The sequence below is a fragment of the Aulonocara stuartgranti genome (assembly GCF_965226115.1).
Source record: "Aulonocara stuartgranti genome assembly, chromosome: 18".
Classification (NCBI taxonomy): Eukaryota; Metazoa; Chordata; class Actinopteri; order Cichliformes; family Cichlidae; genus Aulonocara; species Aulonocara stuartgranti.
In genome coordinates, this window is record NC_138954.1 from 4,217,501 (window position 1) to 4,228,106 (window position 10,606).

General features: G+C 39.8%; 2 protein-coding genes across 3 annotated transcripts in view; both read right to left on the reverse strand.

The window, feature by feature from the left end:
• Positions 1–409, reverse strand: part of ranbp9 (RAN binding protein 9) — a 30,532-nt gene extending 30,123 nt beyond the window's left edge. The window contains exon 1 of the mRNA XM_082513684.1: positions 1–409. This exon is cut by the window's left edge and continues 251 nt beyond it. The gene's annotated coding sequence lies outside the window, so the exon portion shown is untranslated.
• Positions 410–3,972: 3,563 nt separating this feature from the next.
• Positions 3,973–10,189, reverse strand: rnf182 (ring finger protein 182). Of its 2 annotated transcripts, XM_082514491.1 has the most exons (3): positions 10,162–10,187; positions 8,644–9,637; positions 3,973–7,113 (listed from the first exon to the last, which is right to left on the reverse strand). In XM_082514491.1, exon 3 carries the CDS (start codon positions 6,761–6,763, stop codon positions 5,900–5,902), a length of 864 nt encoding a protein of 287 aa, XP_082370617.1. In that variant the 5' UTR covers positions 6,764–7,113; positions 8,644–9,637; positions 10,162–10,187; the 3' UTR covers positions 3,973–5,899. The 2 variants fall into 2 exon arrangements, with proteins under 2 accessions (XP_082370617.1, XP_082370616.1); XM_082514490.1 differs by having other exon boundaries at positions 8,644–10,189.
• Between the last annotated feature and the right edge of the window lie 417 nt (positions 10,190–10,606).

Here is a 10,606-nt window from a genome sequence, read left to right on the forward strand (position 1 = left end):
AGCAACAAGCCAGAGCCACTTGTGTCCGTCAGTGTCAAGTTTTAAAGGGGAGTTAGCAAAGCTAGCAAGCTAGGAGGCTAAGCTAATTGGCTTCGCTGGTTGTTGCAGAGGCAGCCAGAGCTGGTTAGCCGAGCAGCTAACCTGGCTAACGCGTTTAGCTTGGCCAGCAAAGGCGAAGCGATCGCTGAAAATGACTCAGGTTGACATTAGGTCTGACTAAAACACAAATAGAAACAAGAGGATGAGACTGCCCCACGGGATCTGAGCAAAGAAGTAAAAAAAAAAAAAAAACAGGGAGCTAGTCGGTGCTGGGGGCAAAGTAACTACTAACGTTAGCCTAGACGGATCGACAAAGTATGATGAGCTCGGCTAGCCTCGATCTTTTGTTTGTTGTCGGAGCATTATCCGCTGATCTGATTGGCTGAAAACAGCTCCACTCACTTCCTATGGGAATGTGAAGAAAATACACAGAATGAGCTAAAAACTATCTTATCAGTAGATTACAAGGTTAACACTGTCAGCAAGTCTTCATGATTATTGTCATCATCATTGTTTTCAGTTTTTAAGCTCTATCATTATTATTACATTTTAATTATTGATGTTTATAAACTAGATTTACACTTAATTATATGTCTTTCTTTTTAATATCCTATAACAGTGTAAGGTGAAAAATCTATATGGTCTTATTTGTGGAAGTTTTTTTTTTCTTTTATCTACCACTTACTAACTTAACCATATCCACTACTTTGGGTATAAGCCAGAATACCCAGAGAGAACCCACAAAGACACAGGGAGAACATGCAGGAGAACATACATAGAACATACAGGAGAGGCAGGAAAGGCTGGATTTGAACACAAGGTGCAGGTGCTAACCACCCTTTGAAGGCATCACTTATTTCGGTTTTAATAATATAAACAAGCATACAAGCAGCTTTTGGCAACCAAATGAAGGAAGAACTCTTGTTTAACAAAAAAGAGACTTCAAGCCAGGCTTGGGGAAGGGCAGCTATCTGTGGTGATCAAGTAGGGGGACTGATGGAAAGGAAATCCAGAAAAGAGGAGCATGGAGAGATCATAAGTGACAAAAAAAGCTACTTTCAGCTGCACCATATTCAAAAGTGGTCACCATGGCCAATTGCACTGCATGATTGATTGGGCCATGGTGGCTACCAAATACCCAGAACACCAAAGGGGGGTCTTGTCAGGACTCCTGGTTCAGTTCACCTTGCATTTCCTCATGTAATCAAACCAGGTATCTTACACTTGTTTGTCAAACATGTACACCACTCCACTACGGAACCACATGAATAAAAAACCCCAGTCCTCCAGAAACCCTACTCTATAACATTAGAAGCATTTCTCTCACTTGAAGGATTTTCAGAGAGCTTATAGAGAAGCTTGATAATAATTAATTACAGTAGTTCAGTGTGTAAGTAACATATCTATAGATGTGCCTTCTTCTAGTTTATTAACAGTGTACTGCACATTAATTGCATTTTTATTTTTGCCTGCAGTCTCACACATGTTGACAGCCAGGGGGTTATTGGTGCTAATCTTATTTAATTTGCCAATTTTTTAAATATTAATTGACATCTAATTACTACATCATATCAATGACTGTTTGCTTCATTAAAATACATTTATTTGTTTATATAGATTTTTTGTACTGTGAACGAGACTGAACCCGTATTACTTTATAAAAGATGTTTTATTAAATTCTTGTTAACATGAAGAAGTTTATTAAATCAAATTGCTCTTATGTTCAGTTTACATCTCTGTATTTCTATTTTTGCTAGACTGTAAACAGTGATGCCCCGGTGATACATATTGGTAGCCTCACTGGGCAGAAGTTAAACATAATTACAGCACATGTAACTTGCACACAGTAACTGAATGCAACATGTAGTCGATTGCACAGGTAATAAAAGTGGAGTAAAGGTTGATACTAATGATTCTACGTTTAGGGTATAAACGTATAAACAAAAAGTTCAAAATCTTGATTAAGGTCGGAGTGAGTTGCATTTTTTACCAAATCCCTTTCACCAACCCCGGCCTCCACTAGGTACAAGTGTCTTTTCCTTCTCTGAAAAAATATTAGCACTTTCTTCAGAGTTTACTGTGCTTCATGTAGTAACTAACTGTTAAATAAACACGAATTTAATGTGCAATGTGTACTATGAATTTATCAGGTAAATTTAAAGACGACCTCTTACCATTTGCGTTGCTATTTTGCAGTGTTTTCCTGTTGTGAGAAAATGTTATGGGCTAATCAGGGAGGTGGTTGGAATGGATGGTGGCTGTACAAATACAGGCCAGAGACAGTGAGGGGTAATTATGTAGCCGATGTTTAAGGAAAGGTGGTTTTTAAATTTAGTGTTAATAAAGTTGTATCTTATGATTAATGTGGACTTTTTATGTAATAATTTTTCCCTAAACTTGTATTTTTTAAAGGGCCTATAAACATTACAGTACATAGTATTTAGCATCAGAGTTTTGAACTTTAAACTGACATGCAGCTAATCAAATTACCTATTAATTAACAGAGAATATTTTTGTCTGGGGCCTCTCTGTGTAGTTCAGCACTAATCCAGCCCTGTTAGTTGATATTTTAATAGTTAAATTAAAGGAAACCAGCTCAGTCAAAACACACACAGACAGAAAGTAAAACAAAAGCTTGGCAATAATACATAATTCATGCCTGCCCGTGAACTAAAAACAGTTGTTTTAAAGATCGTGTTTTGTCTTGTTTGTGTTTCCAGCAGCTCTGATCACTGTTATAAACGAAAAGGGTTTTTTTGTTTTGTTTTGTTTTGTTTTGTTTGGCTCACATGGTCTGTGAATGTCCCTCGCGCCAACATGTGGGAATGTTCGTTGCATCACTAAAAAGGAATCTGAAATGATGTTACGCTCCCTGTAGGGAAGCAGTTGCTCACATTCACATCCCCTGGAAAACACACACATTAGGCCTTGGCTGTTTATCATCAGCAAGACGTGTGCTGTAGAAGCAGAATGGGTACAAATTGTGCTGGGAACAGCTCCTCAGTGTCTTAAACAAATGAATGAATAAATAATAGTGCAACAGAAATGAAAGCTCGGATTTGAAACCATTGGTGGAAAATGTATTCATCTATAAACTGAAGCTCTTTATTCTATCCTAATAATTTTTTTTAGAGAGGGATATTTTCTGTTCTCATCTTATATTCAGCAGCTCAAACACGAAAAGGCTAATGACACATCAATGCAGTATAAACCAGGATCATAGCAAAATAAGCTATAAAAACAGTTTGTACAAGCAAAGTATTTTAAATCAACAGCAACCTTTTACAGAAATAATGATTTTCACACATTGAGAATCTCTGGTTGGTGTGTCCTTTTGAACGATATTAAACCAGGAAGTGAAACTGATTAAGAGTCTCTTTTCCAGAATTCACCAGAACCCCCGAAAGTAAAAACAAAACTCCACACAGAAGGGCTCTGGTGGGATTGACCCTCTTCCTTCTTCTTCTACTGAGCCACAGCAAGGCTTAGCTTCAGTGCTTTTTTTATAATTTAATTCTGTATTTATCCATTACAATATTCCATATTGATCACATTTTAGTTTGTACTGATTTTACATGAAAAAGTTCTGGGTGTTGCAAAATAAAGAGGAATAAAACTGACAGAAAATAAAGAATAAAAGTTTCTAAAAAGCAATTCAGAGCAGAATAATCAAATAAAGTGGTATTTAAAGCTCGCTTTCTAACCAATGGTGACGCTGTAGAGCGATGTAATAAAGCCCCTGTTTTTATGCATATATATACGTCACAATATGCTGTTTATGCTTCTCCACTAATCACATGAATTAAAACGCATAATTAAAATTTATGATTTTGTAGAAGTTAACACACTCACTTGATATGTGGAAGGTTGCTGGTTCAATTCCAGCTGCAGGCACCCTTTGGAGTTGTGACAGGAATGCCACCTGGTGCCAAATCCACCTGTTCAACTGCTTATGCAAATATCTAATTAACCAATCGTTCAGCTCAACAGATTTAAACTTTAACATGTGGTCAAGACAACGTCTGATTGACAATACTGCAACATTCAGATGAGAAGGTCAGAATTTGGTGTAAACAACTGGATAAGTAGAAGAAAATGGATGGATGGAACATAATAACATGGATGCCTTATCAACGGTTCAGGGAGAACTGTTGATACAAGAACCAGGAGATTCTCATCATGCGGCAACGGCATGATGCCATCATGTCAATATGGACTAAAATCTGTGAGAAGAAGTTCCAACATCTTGCTCAGTTTATGCCAAGGTAGATCTGAAGACAAAAACTAGTCTAACCCAGTACAAGATAAAATAATGAGTAATTTGGTAGTCAATTTGGCACCTTTTAAAAGGTTTGTATTTGTATTATTATATTAAGGTAAAACAAAAAATGCCATCAGAGGTTAAAGACTATTTTAATAAGCCACAAACGATAGCAGTACAATGTTATTCATCTCATACTCATTTATCAGCTTGTGTTTGACTTTGCTCTCTCAGTCAGTTATCTCTCCAGACGTCTCCGCTCCAGACAATAGCAAGTAAGCATGAAAACATGACTGTTAATTTGACTTTCAAACTTACAGTGTAAACACTGCTGTTACATTTGCACCAAAATCTTAAACAACAATCTGAGCTGGTCTGAAGCAGATTCTAACTGTTTTAATTGACAGAGATGTTCTGTCAGTTATCAGTCACTCCATTAGCTGACATCTTTTTGCAAGGATTAACAGCCTGAATAAAGACACTGGAAATAAAGACTTTTGCAAGGACAGGACATCCAGCAAAACCTCAGCAGTGAAGGTGGATGTTGGGGTGGATGGTCACAGCACCCTCTGGTGGCTCAGACTAATAATACAGTACTCTGTGAATAGACGTTAACAGCAGAGATCCCACGTCTTTAAAAAAAACCCCACTAGCTTAATGTTTGACTAATTATATCAGCTAGATCCTGCTTTTCCCTCCAATGTTAGTTATCAGCAAACATTATTATTATTATGCCTCCTTTTATTCTATTTGAGGGAATTAATCATTTTAGCTGGCAGGGCTTTAATCGGAACAAAATGATTTGTCCCTCTGACACAAGCAATGAGTGTGTTTAAGATCAAATCTAAGATCTCAGAGACAACGTTTAAGAGCTCTGCTGCTGATCTGCAGGTTGCATATTATATCTCTATTAAAGGTACCTATTGTGTTTTTCTCATGTTCTTTCAGATATGTACTGCTACACTGGCAGATGCTCGTGCCTAAACATGGCCAAATTTTCAAATGATGATGTTAGTCATGTGAAAGTAATCCCAATCAGCCAAAAGTTCAGCCTGATCTAAATACTCTGTCAGTTTTATTTTTAATCTTCACTCTGCACGATGACAGGATAGCTCTGATATGATCATCTCAGGTGCACAGCTCTGGCTGTGACCACAGGAGCTGCACCCACCTGTGGTTCAAACCTTATGTTTGCCACTCGTGGCACTCGGAAGAAAGCTTGTTGGTTACTAGCTAACCTGATGTATCAGGGAATAGGTTAAAGAGGACACCATGTATGTAAATCAGCCACACCAATGTGGAGATGAGAACAGTCTGTACATTCCTTTAGATTTTGAACTATAACATCATAATGCATTACATTAAACAGTGACTTCAGAAGTAGTGTTTTAGTCGAAGCTATCTGACATTTTGAGCTTTATTAGGTAAGTAAATTATCAGCCTAAAAACTGCACAAATTAAGATGTATGAGCTCCACCTTTATGCCATTCAAATAACAGTTCACATGGTTAGCTACACAGTAACATCCCCATTAGTCAATTCTGGAGATCTATTGTCAAGCATGTTCAAAGCAAAGCATTGCCTGTTCATTTGGTTGCATTATGATGGTAAGCAGTCCCAGAACTCATGGCAGATACACTGGCAGAACCCATAGACCATGATCACGATGAGGCTGGCAGGAACCAGGCTCACCAGAAGCACCCCAAGTGTTGTCCTCTGCATTATGAGCAGGTAAACCCCCATAGGCAGGGAGCTAAAGTACAAGAGCCCCAGGACCCATACCAATGCCCGGGCTGAAGTCTGGCACAGGAGGGCTGCACAGTTCCACACTGTCCACCTCTCTGCGATGGATGCCATAGAGTCCTGACTGGATGAGTGGTAGTCCTGGTTTGACAGGTGAGAGCCATGTATCTGCTGGTAGGGATGGATGTCTTGGGTGGATATGGATGCGGGCGGAGGCTCCATGATAGTAATGACCACAAAATTAGGGGAGCTGCGGATGGTGGAGTAAGGGGTAGAGGAAGATGTGGAGGAGGAAGTAGATATCACAGGTGAATTGCTGCTCATCAGTGAGCTCAGGCGCATGGGGCTTAGGAGCAGCTCCGTAGTTGCCTCCTGGTGGAACTGCCGGTTTCTCTGATTCCTGTTTTGGAGGGCCAGTGTTGCCACCAGGTTGCAGTCATCTGGCAGGTTGCTCACAGCATCTCCTGGCAGTCTAGTGAGATAGCGACAAAACGGACACACCAAGGCATTGGGAGGCGACTCACCCAAATCCAGGATCTTAATGAGACATTTGGAGCAGAGACGGTGGCAGCACTCAAGCACCTTAGGCCTTCGACTCCCCAGGTTGTAGGCGCAGTAGCAGATCTTACACTCCATCTCTTCAGTGCCCAGCATGTCCACAAAGCTAGAACCTCCAACACCACCACCACTATCCTCGGGGTTTTGCATCTCTAGCATCATCCTGTGCTCAAACTTTATCCAACTCTAAGATCAAACGCAAAATCCAACCAAAAGCTCAAGTCCAAGCTCAGCACCGGTACTTTTCCCATAGATGGAGACACTGATGAAGGTCCTCTTCACTGAAGATCTAGGCTTCATTGCAACTGTCTCCTAAAATGTGTGTGTGTGTGTTTCAATGTGAAGCGAGAAGAGAGACATGTGAGAAGGTGAAGCCCCTCGCAGGATTTGGCCTCTGGCGGTTGCTTGGCTCCAAGCAGTTGGGTTGACCGTGCTTCATTTGGAGTAAAAAGCCTTTCATGAGCCGCACAAAAAAGGGGGGAGAAGGGTGAGAGAGACACTGAGAGAAAGACCTAAAGAGAGAGAGAGAGTGAGAGACAGAGAGAGGGAGGGAGACACATAACTGTTAACACAGCAAACAGAGGCGAAAGGACAACAAAGCAGAGCCTGTACAAACCAGAGCTGGAATTTTCGAGTCTGATCTTTTGTTGCTCCATGAAATTCAGCCCAATTAGTGACTGATGCACGCACACACACACACACACACACACACACACACACACACACACACACACACACACACACACACACACACACACACTACTGTATTCATGACTTCCGTGACTTACCTTCATACCACACTTGCTGTAGACTTAACCATTAGTTGCCTACACACATGCCAACCTGAAATCATGTCCTCACCTTTAATAATTTACGTAGCATGGATTACATTTTTGTCTCTGGGAGGAAGACACACCCTCATAATGTGGCATTGTAAACACGCAGCATGGATAAAACCCAGGTAACACACACAAACAGACAACAACTGCAGCTCCCTGTTAATGGTCTGCAAAAATAAGTGTGCATGAAAAGTTGAATGAGTTTCTATATAAATAACTTTATCTGTGTTGTACAACACTTTGGTCAGCCATAATGCTATATAAATAAACTATGGTATGTTATGACCCATCCGGGAGGGGCTCAGAGTAAGGTTCGGGCATCTGACAAGGATGCCCCCTGGGCGCCTCCTGGGTGAGGTGTAGACCCAGGACACGCTGGAGAGATTATATCTCTCGGCTGGCCTGGGAACGCCTTGGTGTTCCCCCGGATAAGCTGGAGGAGCTGGCTGGGGAGAGGGAGGTCTGGGCTTCTCTGCTTAGGCTGCTGCCCCCGCGACCCGACCCCGGATAAAGCGGATGAAGATGGATGGATGGATGTTATGGTGTGTGTGTTTGTGAGCATGTGTGTAAATATGCAAAATTATGTGTCCACGTAAAAACAGAAATGTGTTTTCTCATCCATCCCTAGAGAAATGCCTGGTTCTTCTAAATCCACGGTGATAATTCTAAACAGGTAAATAACTTCTATCTTTATGAGTGTCGCCATGTGTATAACGACACTCCTGTCTCAGAAACAAAGATCCTGTGGAGGTGGGGGTGGATGATGGGGTCAGCAACATTACAAGTCCTGTTTCACATCTAGTAGCCGACATGGTTTTATCTTTTTTTAAACAATCTTTCACAATCCTTCTGGCGCTACCTAAATCTACACACATCTGAGTCAAATTCATATGTAATACCATGCATAATGTTACAAAATGAGAACCTGTGTTTTCATTTAGTATTTCCTGTATTAGTGTCCATTTATCAGGTTAGATGGGTGCAGATGGTTGTTTCAGCTAACGTTTCTGCATGAAATCTTATGGATTATCTTTTTATTTGTAAGAATGCTGCTGTTTTCTGAAACAGTTAGCTAGTAACGCACAAAATCAGCCATTTGGGTTCCATCGCGGTTACAGCAAATTTAAATCCCACGATCCAGTTTTCATTAGCTGAAATTCACAGTCAACAGTTTGAAACAACAAAGAAAAGAGAATGTCTTACCATGAAGGACACCTATGATTTGAGACCAGGCCCGCTGATGCAAATATGTGTCAGAATTGGTGAACTGGTGTGGACTGAAGGAGTGGACCCAGCAGTGGAAAGTGGAGCAGGTCCATGTTGGAGATCCTGGTTTGGCAGTGAGCTCTGATCTTGATTTATGGCCAGAACAGCACAGGCAGCAGAGCAAAATGGGTCAACGTCTCTTTGTAGATGTGAGCTTTCCTTGTTAAGATGGGCTCATTCCGTCGAGTGTGGCAGGTAGCCCAGTCTGCCATCTCTCACGCAGTGTCATTTAGCTGTTGTTCTGTTTGCCACCTTAATTACGAAACTAAGAAAACTAATGATAAGTGCCCAATAAAAGTCACAATCGTCTCACACAGTAATTTCAAAGACTAAACTGGTTTTGTGGTTTCAGGGCTGGATTTACCCTGCAATAGCAAACTGGCACATGCAAAGGGAAACGTTTGTCACAAAGATTATGGAAACTTTGATATTGGTCATTATAATAAGCACAGTACTGTGCAAAAGTCTTGAACCAAGTCATGTGTCAGGTCTTTGCTGGATTTCTTTCCTGTTTTTTAAGGAAATTATTTTGCGATACTTTTTCTGCAGAATCAGCTGAAGAAACAAATCATATGGTTCTGCAACAAGCTGATGGTACAAAGCTTGGTGTCTGAAGCTTATTGTCATCCCCTGAGTTAGATGGATTTTTTTTTGTAAGTTCAGTTTGCAAACAAACAAAAAGATGCATTTCTTTGAAAATTGTCAGGTACAAGGATGCTGGAAGGAATGAAAAAGGAACCAGTGTAAAAACCAAAACAACCTGCTCTGTAGCTTTTGACAGCTCTGAAGCACTTGCAACATTTTGTACCTCAATGTTAAAATATAATATGTTTTTTTTTGTTTTGTTTTTTCTTTTACTTAAAGTTGCGTCCATCTCACCTCTGGGTCCACAGCAGCTTAGAATCTCAGCTAGCCAAACATGATTGTTGATCTGTGGGAGGAAACTCAAACACAGGCTGTCCAGTAACAATAACATGAATCACTTGTAGTGACATTTATCTTATTTCTGTACTGTTTTATTGCACAGTTCATAGAAGTTCATTTTAAAGCTCAACCAAGTGATTTTTTTTTACCACTAGTGGGCAGAAAAACAAACATGAGCCACCAAGCTGTTCAAGCTAATTTCTTAGAAACCAGGCATGTTTAAAGTTTGGGCATAAACAGATCTGTTCATAGTATGGGTCTCTGATGAATGCAAGTTAAATATTGACTTTCTGTTTCTCTTTCAGGATGGGTGGAGGCCAGCATCAAGCAGCTATTCTTCAGTCTTTTAACTTTGGCAGCTGAGAAACATCTGATTCCATTTTATTTAGTGCAGTTAACATAGGTGTAGTTACATGTGCAGTATATAGTAGTAATTCCGTCATTTACACACAAAGGCTATATAATGATAACAATAAAACACAAACAAAAGACGTTACACTCCAATAAATGTACACACACGAACACACACACCTGACGTCACCAACCTGAACGACAACAACACAAGTTGAGACAATTATACAGGAAGCATGATGATTGTGTCTTTCAAAATAAAGGCAGAAAAAATAAGACAAAAAGAAATGCAAATAATTTTAATGATTGCTTAATTACAACTATAAGAAGCTAGAACCTAGGTTTCAAATATAAAGTTACCACACTTTGGTTAGAATAAGAAAAATTAATACAAATGATAGAAAATTGTTGTACATTTAATTTCTTTCTTTTAATTTCACCCCTTGCATGCACTGTTCCAGAGCAGCACTACTTTTACTCAAACACAGCACTTAAGCACACTTTTGAGTTACTTATATTTTCATTTTATTTTCTTTAAAAAATAACTTTCATGCTACTTATTAATTGGTTATCATATGTTTTGTTACTGCATTTGTTTCACTTATGTATCTTTGCTCTGTGAATA

Bases quoted from the DNA above. Each gene is read 5' to 3' on its own strand.
- rnf182 (XM_082514490.1), bottom strand. From the start codon at position 6,763: ATGATGCTAGAGATGCAAAACCCCGAGGATAGTGGTGGTGGTGTTGGA.